This window comes from Aulonocara stuartgranti (assembly GCF_965226115.1).
Source record: "Aulonocara stuartgranti genome assembly, chromosome: 19".
Taxonomy (NCBI): domain Eukaryota; kingdom Metazoa; phylum Chordata; class Actinopteri; order Cichliformes; family Cichlidae; genus Aulonocara; species Aulonocara stuartgranti.
This window is the reverse complement of record NC_138955.1, coordinates 2,594,801-2,609,945: the sequence shown is the minus strand read 5'-3', so window position 1 is coordinate 2,609,945 and position 15,145 is coordinate 2,594,801. Positions and strand designations below refer to the sequence as shown.

The following is a 15,145-nucleotide window of genomic DNA, read 5'->3' as shown; positions in this document are numbered from 1 at the left end:
GAGAAAGGAGACAGTGACACAAAAAAGGAGTAAACATTCATTATACCCACAGCATTAAGATCAGTCCCTGGCCCTTGTAGTTCCAGGCCAAATGCAGCTTGATCCCTATGCACAAATGCCGAAGAAGCTGATGTTAATCCGTGCTATCAGTGGCACCATTAAAGGGATTCAACAAATGCCAACTATTTGACTTGTAATGCTTACAAATGCACAATACTCTGTCTTATTGTGGTGAAGTTTAAATTTGTTGTTCGTGAGGGTGGGGAGGCTTTTTCCCCCCTTCCGGCTCCTGTATTCCCTGACTACCTTTTGTTTTCTGTAGGTGTTATTGCACTTTGAAACTGGACACCAGTTCAAATAGAAGGCCATTACTGCAGAAGCAACAGGGCTGAAGCAGTAATAGCACCTCCAGCCATGCAGATTCCTGTTAAACAAGACAGAGCCATTAAAGCGTGGAGGAGACTGCTAGACAAAAGTGGCACTTTCACCAGAAAAGCATGAGGGGGAAAAAAAAGTGAATGTGTGATGTACTAAAAGAGGTGTTACTAGAGGCTGAGAGGTTCTTAGTAGCGTCACGTGTGGACATTTGGATAAATTAGATTTCTGAGTCAGTCTCAGAAAAGCAATTAGCCAAATTACTAGGCCTTGGTGTTATTATTTGACAAATGCGCATCAGCCAGTTGACTGACATTACAGAATGAAATAAGCATGCACTCACGGACCGGAAGCCAACAAAAGGCTTCATGCTGAAAACAGAGACAAAAATGAGCAATGGTGTGGTGAAAATAAAACCTCGAGGCATGCACATCCGTAGTGATGTCATTAAGTTGCACAATCAATCACATGCATTAGCCAGCTGCAATAAAGTCATAATCAAATAACACAAGATCCTAAGGGGTTACCAGCAAAATTACAAAATCCGATTTCACAATTTATTTTTTTTCACACACTCGCTGAAAATGTACCAGGAGGATTCTGAATAGTTTTTTTTTAAAAACCATGTCTTTTCCCACTTTTGATATCCCGTCCTCGGTAGGCATAACTACTGCACTCATAAATCATGTGATCCTTGGCACATTTTGCTGAAACAGTAAATAATAGAAATGTAAATACAATGACAAAACGTTTAAACCTTTATTTCCGTCAAATATAGGAAACTGAAATCACGTCAGGAAAAAGTATGATCCCTTTAAGAATTCCCAGATTTTACTCTTTGTTTACATAACAGAAGGTGCGATCCATAAACCAAGACGGGTGGTTTCAAAAATGATTATTACAATGTAGATTCAACTGCTTTGTCTACACGAGAATTAATTAAAGATGAAGCATTCTCATGTACTATTATCTATGTGTTTAATGAATAGATACAATAAAATTTGACCAGGCATACCATTTTAACCAAGGCGTAGGTAGAGAGCCCCCCCTATACAAAGTAAAGTAGAAGTGAATGGTACGTTCCGGCCCTGGTCCTCGCTGTTTTTGTATCTGCTTTAGAGCGCATTCAACCGCCAAGTAAGTTACGTTTTGCTATGTCACGCCGAAGAAGTTTCAGACCAGTTTATTTTTAGCAAACTTGATTCGTGAGAACACTGAAACACATGCTGCCGTGTACGCGATCTGAAGCGAGTCTGCGTCGCGCTTTTTAAGGAGGAATTTTAGGTAATTTGTGAACCGTTATTACTGTAAAGCTAACCGTGAAGTGAAGCCAGGAGCCTCATGTTTTCGTTAAGCCAAGAGGAGCACTGCGCCCCATCCATAGACCTAGTGAAATACGGAGAGCTGGTGGTTCTGGGGTAAGTTGAATCGTTGTTGTATTTGCTTCTGAGTAAGTGTGGACATGAAACTGAAAACGAGTGTTTGTTTTTAAGTTTCACAAACGGCCACTCACACTGCTACCTAAGCTACATGACTGTAAGTTTTTGAAAATAGCATGGAGTTAGCAGTGATGCGTTGTGTATTTTTGTTTTTTAAATTCAAGATCAACTTCCAACACAGGCGACATTATATAACATCAAAGAGGCGCTGTGATGGTTTTCAGGGAGCACGTCAAGCTCTGTTTAGAAATTTACAAGCTCACGTTATCCCACAAATCAGACACGTGCGCAATTACAAATGTGGACGTTTTAAATATCCCATTCCCTGTCAACCCTGATAACTACAAACTGCCTGCATGTGTCTACATATCTGTGTCCGTGAAATAGGACAGATTTGGGACAACTTTGGGAACCCCAGTGAAATTTATTCAGCAACTCTGACCGGACGCTCCTTCTTACCTTAAAGTTGGATTCATGGGGTTTTAGGAATTCGGAAGTAGTGATGGTCCCCTCCCCCAGCCCCAGGGTGCTTCCTTTAACACAACTTCTGCAGTCACGCACGCACGTACTGCCGGCTGTTCTCCGAGTTTAAAATCACACTCCTTGACCTGCAAAAAGTTACCTTATATTCCTTATTTAACAGACAAGGGGAGCTTAAATGTCGGATAACAGCGAGAGCCTTATGAAGTACTCTGTAATGATATATGTAATTCGATAAAATGATATTGGGATATGCTACCTGATGTGGGGAACATTCAAATGTTATTTATACAGTAAAACATTTTTTCTGTTCATAGAGAAAATCAGCCAAAGTATGTGCTGAATTATACTGTATAGTAAGTAGTAAGGAGTCGGTTACTGATTTCCATACCTTATACAGTATCTGCCATTACCCACAATGCTCCAGTGCAAGTCAGAGAAACAAGGGAAAGCAGTGGACAAGTTTATCTAATCTCACAGGATATATTCTTAAATTGCTTTATACTAGCAGAGTCTAAGCTGCCTATGGGAACAGCATCAAAGGCTGCTCAGTCAAGCTACCTTTCTGCTGTTTTTTTCCATCTTTGTATTTGTTTATATCTCAGTATGGAGTAATTTTTGTTGGGCAGGCACAGAACCACCATGTTTTCACAGAGTGTTGAAAACAAGCCGAGCTGTAGTTCTTTAGTTATTTATTTATGTGTTTTTTATTATTCATCTGCTTTAAATCATCTTATGTGGCTTCTTAAAAGCCTTACTGGCATCTTTACATTTCTTGCCCAACCAGTAGATGATCAGTAATCAGTTCCTTATTGTCAAGCCTCCATACTTATTTGCCTTTAAGTTTATCGCTTACTTATTTCAAGGTATTTACAAGGCTCTTCTGACAGTTTCACATTGCAGAACAATTACGTCAAACCTGCAGCAGTGGAAATTTTGCCTTGGTGTCAAGAACCTGTGTAGACGTGCATTTTTTTTCTATATAGTAAACTGGTCAGGAGTCTCTACAGAAACTGATAAGAGCCTCACCATTAACTGTATTGTTGTCAATAAAATATCAGTAATTTACCCAATGAAAAAAAAAAAGAAGTCAGTCTCATACATTTACTGATATAATTTCAGGTAAATATAAAACATGGGAAAGAAACTGCCAAGGAATTATGACTTAAAGCATTATTTATCAAAAAAGATGGTAATATTCTGTCCGTCTGTTATTTTGCCCATCAGATGTATTGATAGCTGGCATGCGCTGGTCATTTTCAAGCTATTTGTTGAAGTAATCTTTGTTTTTCACATCACTCTTTACATTTAAAAGCCTTTTGTAGAAGAGCACACCTACTCCTGTTAAGTATTTGAATTATTTGGCATTCATTCTGTAACTATCCAGTTGCCACTTGTACTGGATAATATCAGAAAGTACACAGACAGTCTGTTAATGTAAAAAGGCAAACAAAATAAGCAGTTACTCACATCTGTGTTGTCACCGAATAAAGCCAGTGTAACTTTTACCTTTATTATATCATAACTGCTTTGTCCTCTTTTTGTTTTTGTTTTGTTTTTTCATTTTGTTTTGTGTGTTTTTGTTTGGTTGTTTAGAATTCATTTAGGACAAATTGCCACAAGCTATCCTTCTAAACAGTCACCTTCTCGTCCTGTCTGTATTGTCTTGGCCAACAGATGATGGAAAACATGAGTGACTGAACTTTGGCCAATGGCCAGTCCTGAGGCGCTTATAAAAGTTATAAAATTTTTATAGTTCAGATTTACTGGTGTCCATGCGGCTGTGTGACTTTCATCTTTACAGTATTTGAAATAAGGTGCTGAAATGATGGCTTACACAGAGAGCAGACTACACTGTGTTTTTGTACACTGCCCTCCACCCATACACTCGCAGTCATAGTGCTTATTGTAAGGGATAAAAAGTGCTGAGTGCTTATTACCCCAGGCTCGGTATGTGGCATGTTTGAAGCTGGTACTTTTGTTCCCTCTCCTGACATAAAGACACATATGTGAATCAGATGTGACGGGTGTATAATCACTGCCATGACATCACATCCCATTGATAAAACTGATGGTAGACAAGATAGCTGACAGCATGGAACAAAGCTTGTTTGAGCAGCAGTTCCCTCAGTGGTTTGTTGCCATGACCGTGGTGGCTCTTATTACTTGCATGGCTGCCCCTCCATCTCTGCCGCCGCAGATTGGCTTGGTGCTGGTCAGTGAAAGGAGGCAGGATGAGGAGGGGGTGCTGCATGGGTATCCTGCAAATGAAAGGATGGATTGATCAGGACTCAGCCTTTGCCTCTCTTCAGCTTCCTCTGTCCATTGTGGCAGGGAGACTAGGCCTATTGATTGAACTTTCTACATTTTGCCTTAGAGAACCACTCATTAAAGGAAAGTGTACAAATCAACTTGGGAGCATCTTTGGTACAGACTGACATAGATCGTGCCTTTTTATTAATATTATGTAATTTAAATGGTATAAAGAGAAGAGACATCTCTTTCTGGGGTTTTTTGTCAGTACTACAATAGAAGCATTTAAAGATTTCAGGTGTAACTGGTTTAATCTAGAGTGGTGCAGTGGTTAGCATGATCACCACTCAACAAGTATTCAAACCTCTTGGTGGATTGAGGCGTTTCTGTGTGCAGTTTGCATGTACGTCCTGTGCCTGCGTAGGTTTTGTTTTTGTTTTTTTTCCTTTTTTTCCAGTTGCAGCAGGATCCTCCCACAGTCCAAACACACTCATGTTAAGGTAATTCAGAGGTTCAGAAACTGCAGGGCATGAACAACTAGGCAAAAGAGAGACTTTTGTTTATTACCAAACAAGATTTGGCTAATGCTATTGTGCTTACTTGTATATAAAGTAAAGTGGGGTATGCCAGAAGAGGTTTGAGAGCCACTGGGATTTTTGTTGATTGTGAATTGGCTGTAAATATGCATTGGAGAGTATGTGGTAGTCTGTCTTTCTGGGTCAGCCCTGTGATTGACTGGCAGCCTGGCCAAGATGTGCCCAGCCTCTCACCCCGTGACGCCTGGGCTAGGCTCCAGCACCCCTGCTGCCCTAAGTTGGATAAATGGATAAGAAAATGGATGGATGATGCTCATTTAGTTGACTCATACTGTCTTTGCTCATCATGCCATCTGGTTGTCTGTTAATGATGTATTATTTATGTATTTTTACAGCTTAGATTGATTTAGATGAAGTCCTAGTGACCTAGAAACCATCTTGTGTGACCCTGTAAGCCTAACCTAACTTTCTGTATTTCTAATGAGTGTTACAGCTATTCAGCATATCTTCTCCTCATTCTGTGAACACTAGCCTTTCATGTTAGCATAGGAAGTAGGAGGTGCTGTTGGCTCCTTACCGCAACCCTGGAGGATAGGTGATATGCCAGAGTCTTCTAATCCCTGCTGCTAAGTATTGGAAGGTAAATCCGCTGTCTGTCTGGCACGGGTCAAAAGGGAAAGCGATCACAATTAGTTGGAACGCAGCTTTAAAGAGCCTGTCCTAGCTAATGTGACGGTGGCAGTTCCTGCATGACAGAATATTGTTCCTCGGTATAATGCTGAATAATTGAAAGCATATGCTGCGTTTCTTGCAGAGCTAGGGTTATATTCTCCAGTCAGAATTCATCATGGCAAAAACACTAAGCTGGATAGCATTTGATTGTGTGCTTTGTATGAGACACACAGGGGCAGGTAGCCAGCCAGTAGACCCCCCTAAACTGAAAAGACATCTTTATGTAGGGCTGGCTGGTCTTTATTTAGGTGGGGTGTTTTTAGAGCAGGTCAAATAAAAGTGGAGTACAGAGAACAAACCATGTGAAATTAGCTTAGGAATGTGTGCATCAATAAAGGGGCTTTATTTGTTTTCTCTTACAGATTACTTGTAAATGAAAGCAACACAATTACTATATAAATGGGGGGAAAGTGGGCATTATTTTATTTTTCTTTAGATTTAATGTAACTTATGTCTTGTACACTTGTACTTTATTTTGAAAGCAGCATGAGAAGGCCAGCTCAGGCTTTTGGAGCCCAAGATTTCACAACTGTGTAAGGGTCTGCATTTAAAGTGTGCACTGGTCTAATGACATGGAAATAGAATCCCTGAAATGGCCTTGAAAGGAGTACGATCAGACAGTAATCACCACTAAAAGTAAAAGCTGAACACTTTAGGAGAGAAGGTAAGCAGGTCTGCTGTCATTTGACACTTTCCTCCTGTCTTTCTGTCTTTGTATTTGTTGCATTTAGTCCATAGAATCTTCCAGTGCCTCTCTAGCTCTCTGTGGGTGGCTTGTCCTACAGGCCAGCTTTGTGCACTGTGCTGACTAGGACCATGTGTTTCTTTGCCTGGCCAGCCGTGTGGAGACATGGGACAGGTGGACTAGCCTGGGAGGGAGGTGGGAAGGAGCAGAAGGAGGTTCTGTTGCTATTGTTCAGAAACAGAAAGGAAAAATGTCAGATTACATTTGGCTCGTAGACTCTGTTCCCCTCCGATACATTGGTGTGCAAACTTGAGGCATATAATATAAATGTGTATCTTGTGCAAAGTGTCTGTTCAGCACATTTGTGGTTTATGTGAGTGTGTGACAGAAGGTCTGTGTGTTGGATGATAGTCGAGCATGGGGTGTCCCAGCTGTAGGAACCAGCTGGTGGATAGAAAGAAGACCAGTTGTACCGGAAGGGGCTTCTTCATTCACAAAGAGCAGCTTAGGCTAGGTGCCTCTCAGCACACTAAAGGGCAAAACTGGAGTCTGTTATTAAATGATTTTGGAAACGGAACAGATAGCTTTGTAAGCTGTATCCGTGTATAAAATTCATCTTTGAAAGAATGTGTCTGAGTCATCCACCCAGACCGTGCATTCCCAAAATGATAGCAAACCTGACATGCATCTTAAAACGTGCTCCTGCCTGGGACACAGAGCAAAAGAACAGCTGCAGTTTACACAGTGCACGCACACTGAAATCACCAGCACCAGAGTGCATTATGTAATAAGAGCCGTTATCCAAGGTAACGCTTAGATTACTAATAGGGTGTATTAGATTGTCAGTGATGTAATGCGTGGCAAATCTCCTTTTCAGAACACACGAATGTTTCTAATTCTCCGTGTTTACTTCTTATATGATTACAAGACTTTTGCCTGTAAATCTCATTAGACACATCTTTTTGCAGCTATGGAAGCTGTTAGCATTTTCACACAGATGAAATAAATAAATAACTGTCAATTTGCTGTCCTTCTCTCCACCCTGTCCCGTCTCTGACAGGTACAATGGCTCCCTGCCCAACGGAGATCGCGGTAGACGGAAAAGCAGATTTGCTCTATACAAGAGAATCAAACCCAATGGTGTATCACCAAGCACTGTGCACGTCCTCAACACACCCCAGGCCACCAAGGTACAGAAGGATGATTTAAAGTGATTTAATGAACAGGCTCTCAGTGGGATTGAACATCTGTCTGCCTTTCTTCTTCAGACAAAATGTATGAAAGTGTGCAAAAACGTAACAGAAGAAGGAGGTGATATTTCTTTTTTTTTTTAGGTAATAGTTTGGGGGTTTGTTTTTTTTTTTTTTTTTTTGTGGTTTTGGTTTTGCATATATACATAAGAAGATTTGGCTGTATATGAAGTTGAAAGCATAATTTCTATAAATGAACCCCCTTTGTTTTTTTGGGGGTTTTTTTTGTTTGTTTTTTTTCCCACAGCAGCTGAATGGCCTTTTAGTGATTGTGGTAGCTAGTAAATTGTGCTGTGAAAAGCACTTTACATTATTGTTGGCAGACCTTAATGTTGACATTTCCACTACAATGACTAGTTCCTAGCTGGGCTTCAGAGTTTCTCTTCACGGCAGGCTGCCTGCAGGGAAGTGCCACATCCAGTAAAACGTGTTTGCCTTCCTGCATTCCTACCTTCGGTTCCTAGGCGAAACTGCTAAACATCAGACAAGACCCACTTACCTCTGCACCACTTGGAGACCAGTGTTTGACATTTTTAGCTAAAAGGCTGTCTGGTTCAGGTTACTGTCAGGTTGCGGAATCCAGAAATCTGCTCTGGGACGATTCAGTGACAGAGGCCTTTTCATGGCAGAGATTGCGCTTTATTTTGTTTGAGTTTGAGCTGCAGTGTGCTGTGAAATATGGCTGAAGTGTTCTGCTGCTCCACATCATAAATTACGTCTCAGATAGTTTGCTATCTGCATTAGATGTGGCTGTTTTTACTGTGCATTACATTAGTTACTGGCTGTTTCACTGACCACTTCGACCCTGGCACCGTGTTATGGGACTTGAAGGATGAGCTCAGGGGTTGTTGCTTTATGCTGACCTGGCTCATCCAGGTGTATAAACGGTCAAAAAAGGGCCATTCTGTAAGAGACGAGCTGGGTGGTCAGCTTATTTTAAGGAGAAGGGGGTATTAAAGAGGTGAATCACTAAAATGAAGCCCACCCCCTGTAACCCATTCTTGCTCCCTTCCAGTGCAGCATACGAATGAGCTGAGGAGTCTCTGCGGCTGAGAGGGAGAGCTCACGTGTCGGTGCACACTCTAGTGTTCATGGCAGATAATGAGGAGCTCCCATGATGCCACTGCCAGCCTCGTATTCAAAACATTATGATTCCAACTCCTACCACTCGGGAAGGTTGGGGGAGGATATTTTGGGGGTGTAGCGTTTATAAAAAATACATATTTGTGTGTGCACTGCTCCTTTTTTAGTTCTTTAACAGGTGGAGCACCATTTGTTTGTAGCAGCACAGTCAAGACAAGACTGCATGCGATGATGACATTTGTCCCCGTGTGCATCTGATGTTACAGCAGACCGTGGCAGCTCTGATGACCCACTTTCCCTCTCCCGCTTTCCCTCCTGCACGTGACGAAGAGGAGGGGGATGTTTAGGAAATGGAATTTTGCAGATTAGAGCAGAGATGGCATGTGGTACAGTGTTGATGGAAGCTGGGGCCGGGCTTTAACCCAGCCTTCCTCGCTACACTGACATGAAGCAGTTCAGTTGCCTGGCGAGCTTGTGTTAACCGAGGCCAGCAGGGAGTTTATGGTCACTGTTTTGCGAGTGTGACTTTACACAGTCTTTTTTTTTTTTGTTCCGCTTCCCAAAAAATTCTTGTAATAGGTTTTAGGATTTTGGTAACATCATGACAAAATTACACAATAAGCCTGTAGAGCTTTGGCTTAATTGTGAGCTGTAAAAAACCGCACATGCACGCTAATAATCCATAGAAATGTTCCAAGTTGTCAATAACAAAACAAAAATAAGGACAATAACATGTTTTCTTCCAGGAGCACCTCGTAGTTGTTGATTCTAAGGAAGTGAATCATCACTTAAGTGCCATGTGTTTTAATAGTGGGTTTGACTTTTGCTCTGGTCTTTAATTTAACCTCACCAACAAGGAAAGGATTGTGCAAGGAAGGTTTTACTGTAGTTCTGCTGTGCTGTTTGGCACTCTCAGATCCGGTGATAAAGCCACAGATTGGATGATGATTTATTATACTGTTGCACTGTGTACTTTGTTATGAACAAGTTGGGTTTTTTGTTTGTTTGTTTTCACATTTCAGGCTGTGAGCTGTAAAGGTCAGCACAGTATCTCCTACACGCTATCGAGGAACCACACCGTAGTGGTAGAGTACAGCCATGATAAAGACACAGATATGTTTCAGGTAAAAGTCCGTTCACTTTTACTTTGGCACACAACTGCATTCAGATACATTCACACCCCGTACATTAGTTTCTCAGCGATTACAGTACTTCTTTATAGTCAGAAAACATAGAACAAAAAGGCTTTTGTTCTGCTTTTTTTTTAATGTACTTCTATACCTAACATTACCAGTTTCGATCTAATAAAGCCAGGAGGAGTATTTCCTCTCTGACAGCCAAAAATGGTCAGAGCCTGTTCCCCATTCCCATGGCAGGATGTGGCTGTATTTTTAACAGCAGGAGAGCTGCTAGTTCTGTGGCTAAGACATGTTGTTTGAATTTGATGCTACTTAACCTGTTTTGTTTTTTTAAGGACTGACAGTTGTTGCAAAGATTTTATTGCCCTTTTATTGTTTGTGTTCTGTTATATTGCCTACAGGGGCTTCAAAGGCTGTCAGAACAGTAATTGCTATATCTTTAGATTGTCATTTCAAATGGCTCTTTATGAATGGGATAAATGAAAATATGGATGTAAGCTTTAATTTGACTGATTGACAAGGTGTCTTTGGGCTCTTTTAGCCACTTTGGTTATACACAACCACCTGATTAGACTGCAAAGTTAAACATTTATGTATAAAATGCTTTTCACAGAGTAAAATAAGTAAAGTAAGTAAGAAAATTAAGTGTTGTAATAGCAGAAAAGCAAGTTAAGACACACAAAAAGTATAAATGTTCAAAAACACGTCCAATCATATAAATAAAAATCATCTGTGCCCGGTTTACACTGCTCCAGTATTAATCTGAACGTACAGCAAGGCAGTGATGAGCCAAGGGATGTTAATGTTACAGACACATGCTTCATATTCAGCACCCTATCTTCCCCATGTGACTAAACAATACTGAACGCACCAGAGAGAAGAGGAAGCCACTCAAAACTTCAGGACAGTGTAAGGGGAAAAAGAGGAAATGAAAGGAGGAAAGCCTATTTTTGCCTCTGTTTATTCAGCTTGAACTGTTTCCAAGTGCTGAAAATTATGCCCATTAAAATATATATGGATACTCTGTGTGTGTTTGCTTGTGCACGTACATAAGCTAGCAGGATGCAGAACAGTTGCTGTGTCTGGTATGAATTAAAAAGAACCTTTCTTCATTGATTGCACTATTTTGAGATTCTTTCGAAACTGTTGTGCAGTACAGCATAATATTAATTATTATTTTTGTGTTGTTTTTGCAGATTGGGCGTTCTACTGAGAGTCCCATAGACTTTGTGGTGACTGATACAATAGCAGGGGGTCAGGAGGGTGAAGAGACTCTTATCACGCAGAGTACCATCTCTCGTTTTGCCTGCCGAATTGTCTGCGAACGCACCCCGCCCTACACCGCTCGCATCTATGCAGCCGGATTTGATACGTCCAAAAACATCTTCCTTGGGGTAATTACAACTCGGTGTACCATTGTGATTATGCACCATCTCTATCTATGCTACTTTTTTTAGCCTGTAAGGTTACATGGCTGCCTTTTTTTTTTTTTTTTTTTTCTTTTTTAGTGCTTCTAATCCTTGAAGCTTGTAACCAGATAAAGAAAACCACTGTTTCATATGCACTGTTACGTAAAAAGTGAAATGCCACACATCATGTCAGTTTGTGTCATCATCCATTTTCTGTCTTGCCTGTAGGAAAAAGCTGCAAAATGGAAAAACCCTGATGGTCACATGGACGGCTTAACAACCAATGGTGTGCTGGTAATGCACCCTAAGGGGGGATTCACTGAGGAGTCCAAGCCCGGCGTGTGGAGAGAGATCTCTGTTTGTGGTGATGTTTACACGTTGAGAGAGACCCGCTCAGCACAGACCCCAGGCAAACTGGTGAGTAGTTGAAAAGTTAAAATGTATCAGTGTATGTATGCAGTGACACTGTGATGTTAGAGAAATACTTTAGAATATTAAAGTGGTCCTGTTATGTTTATTATTTTAATTCTTCCACAGCCACTTTTAGAGTAGCTTTGAATGAGTCCCAAATCAGAATAAGTAATTATCTTGATCCAAAGCCTGAAATAATCCATGTTTGCTGAGTCGCCTATTGTACACAAAAGGTTTAAATGGCATTTGGGTGGGACTTATGTCTGAAACTCAGCAGTAACAGGAACTAAAGGTTGTCAGTCTGTAGTACAATGTAGTAATAAGAAATATCAGCATGTCATAGGCAGTGGATTTTTTTCCCATGTAGAAGGTAAATGTGTGCGCACTTCACTATCCTCCGCAGGTGGAGAATGAGAGCAATATTCTACAGGACGGCTCCCTGGTGGATCTGTGTGGAGCAACGTTGCTGTGGCGCACTGCTGAAGGCCTCTTCCACACTCCCACGCAAAAGCACCTGGAGGCACTCAGGCAGGAGATCAATGCAGCGCGCCCCCAGTGCCCTGTGGGTCTCAATACCCTCGCCTTCCCCAGCATGCACCGGAGTCGTGCCCTTTCATCTCTGGAAGACAAGCAGCCTTGGGTGTACTTGGCGTGCGGTCACGTGCACGGTTACCACAACTGGGGCCACCGTTCGGAGCAGGAGGCCAACACTGAGCGAGAGTGTCCCATGTGCCGGGTGGTGGGGCCCTACGTGCCACTGTGGCTGGGCTGCGAGCCGGCCTTCTACGTGGACACAGGTGCACCCACATACGCCTTCGTGCCATGCGGACATGTGTGTTCAGAGAAGTCGGTCAAGTACTGGTCAGAGATCCCTCTGCCCCACGGCACTCACGCCTTCCACGCAGCCTGCCCCTTTTGCGCCACCCAACTTGGCCCAACTCAGGGCTATTCCAAGCTAATCTTCCAGGGTCCGGTGGACTGAGTTTAAGGGGTCTTGCTCTGGCAGAGGAGATTAAACAGGAATGCTGACATGCAGTGAAAGATTATTTTGTGCTTTCTTTCATTTATGTAAGCCAGCTCTGGAACGAAGCGAGCCTTTTTCAGGTTCTGGTCATGTACTGTGGATTGACAATAGAGAGCCATTACAGATTGTTCGGGGCCTTTTGTGGCTGTTTGGATGGCCACTGCAGGATACAGAGATGTGAAGCACACTGGACCACAGACGCACGGCTCCTCCAGAATTAAATACTGTTTTAGCTGTCCTGCCAACAAACCTCTTTAAACAAAGCTCCAGTGCTGGGCTGTAAACTACAATGCCTGCTGGTTTTCCATCAGAGGGCTGTAACACTAAGGTTGTAGAAGGAATGAGTTGAATTTACTCATGAATCAGACTGAACCAAATTATAGCAAGCAGGTGTAGTTGAGTCTTCTGGGAAATATGTGGGCTGGGGTGGGGGAGGGTATATAATTCAGTTCCTGGTGGGCCTGAAACCAAGATTTTACAGAGCCAGACAGCTGGACTGTTGGCTGAGAGAAAAGCCAGGTGAAGATGGAAGTTTTAATAGTTAACTTGTTAAATGGTCCACACTGATATCCTGGTCCTTAACCCGTAACGGCATCAACATCTTGTAGCTCTCCGGAGGCGGTTTCTAACTGCCGAACAAACTTTGAGGGAGAGTTGGGGGGAAGACTTTTTATGTACAGAGATATAATCCAGTGCCTCAAATCCCATCAAACTATGGGAATATTTTTCATAGTTGACAAAAAGATATTTTGTTGAAGGTAAAGAGAGAGATAGTTTTGCAGAAGGTGTAAGAAAAATAACGACCCACACAGATTCTAACACCAGAGGTATTTTATTACACTGAGGCCCTTGTACTGTTTTTTAATGCAAATGTTAATATATTTTTCTCCAGCATATATAATGTATGTGAGAATGCTTGAGCGTATGTGTGCGTGCATGTTTGTGTGATTGTGTGCGTGTGGATTGGACTGCGTGGGTGCCCTCGGGCCGTTAAAATCACCCTGCATCGCTTCACCCCGATCCCCAAAACGCTACCAGAGAGAACGCAGGATTTAACACAAGGTCGCAGGGGCTTGACAATGAATGTACTGAAATGCATTGACCCTTCTCGCTGGTGGTGCTTTGATTATACAACTTGCTTTCAAGGTGTGCTCGAAGCCTGCTTTCAGTTAAATAAATCGCCGGAGCCGTACAACCATATGAATCAAGCGTACCTGCTTGCTTGCTAGCTGTCACTGCCCCACACAAACACACACAGACACACTGTATTCAATCTGCACTGTTGTTAGCTTTATCCCCACGCTGGGTTTGATCCAATGATTTGTACGCTGTCGAACCTGGGCACAGTCTCAGCAGCATCCAGAGATTATACCAAATATAAGGAGGAGCTGTTTTCTCTCCGCATGCAAGATGCGACGGCCACTTTTTCCTCCAATCCAAAGTGTTTCTGTAAACAATGCTACCCCCAAACTGCTGCTGCTGCTGCTGCTGCTGTGGTGGAATGTTGACAGCTCTGGATTACAGTCAAGGCTGTTCAGTCGCTTCATGGGGAACAATGATATTATCACACTCTGTGCCAAATTTGGTAAGTTCTATTGTGTGTGGATGAGTCAAGTTGTCCAAAACAAAAGTAGCAGATGAATTGAAAACTGAAGAATCTGGGACAAATCTGTCCGTGATGTTAGCTTTCCAGACTGTGCCCAAACGAGTGTCGTTTCCAACATTAGATTATGAAATACAATAGTGAGCATTAAAACAATGAGATGTTAAGGGCGATGTTCTATTATATAGCATTAGGTTTTCCCAGACTTTATTATGATAATTAAAAAATTCAGAGGTATATCTGAGGCGGAGGAAATCTGCCTTTGTCCTGGACATGGTATTTTTAATTTATTTTGTTTTTTCTTTCCGCTTCCCTCTGAAGAGAAACATATTTGGCATTGTTAAGAATGTCAGCAGCATTACACTTTTCCTCTAACCACAGAGCATTTCAGACTCGCTTGATTTCTGCTGATGTTATTTAACTGCCATGCTGGGTCAAGCACTAGGCCACATACTGTACGGTAGCATTCCCTTCTAACCTCACGTGCGTTCGGCTCAAACACTGTGTCCATTGCTTAAGACTGTGTTCTGTAACAGCTGCAAGAGTAGCTGCCTCAAACATTCCTCCTCGGTAAACATGGGTGGGGCCCACAGTTCACCCAAGGGCTTGTTCTATGATTATTATTATTATTTTTGTGTCTCTAGCAGGAACTCTGTACACAAGCCATAGAACGCACTGATGCTCCTAATGTCTCCTTTGCAAAGAATAAAATATTTTTTAAAAACA

At 42.0% G+C, this 15,145-nt stretch overlaps 1 protein-coding gene across 1 annotated transcript; it reads left to right on the top strand.

Moving 5' to 3' along the window:
- Positions 1-1,443: 1,443 nt before the first annotated feature.
- peli2 (pellino E3 ubiquitin protein ligase family member 2) lies at positions 1,444-15,145 on the top strand. The gene is made up of 6 exons (XM_082516650.1): positions 1,444-1,793; positions 7,561-7,690; positions 9,856-9,957; positions 11,169-11,366; positions 11,610-11,798; positions 12,196-15,145. The coding sequence occupies exons 1-6, from the start codon at positions 1,717-1,719 to the stop codon at positions 12,772-12,774; spliced, it is 1,275 nt and encodes a 424-aa protein (XP_082372776.1). The 5' UTR covers positions 1,444-1,716; the 3' UTR covers positions 12,775-15,145.

Excerpts from the sequence above, each read along its gene's own strand:
- peli2 (XM_082516650.1), top strand. The coding sequence starts at position 1,717 with ATGTTTTCGTTAAGCCAAGAGGAGCACTGCGCCCCATCCATAGACCTA. Across the intron at positions 9,958-11,168 it reads AAGACACAGATATGTTTCAG|ATTGGGCGTTCTACTGAGAG; the intron begins GTAAAAGTCCGT and ends TTGTTTTTGCAG. Across the intron at positions 11,367-11,609 it reads CCAAAAACATCTTCCTTGGG|GAAAAAGCTGCAAAATGGAA; the intron begins GTAATTACAACT and ends TCTTGCCTGTAG.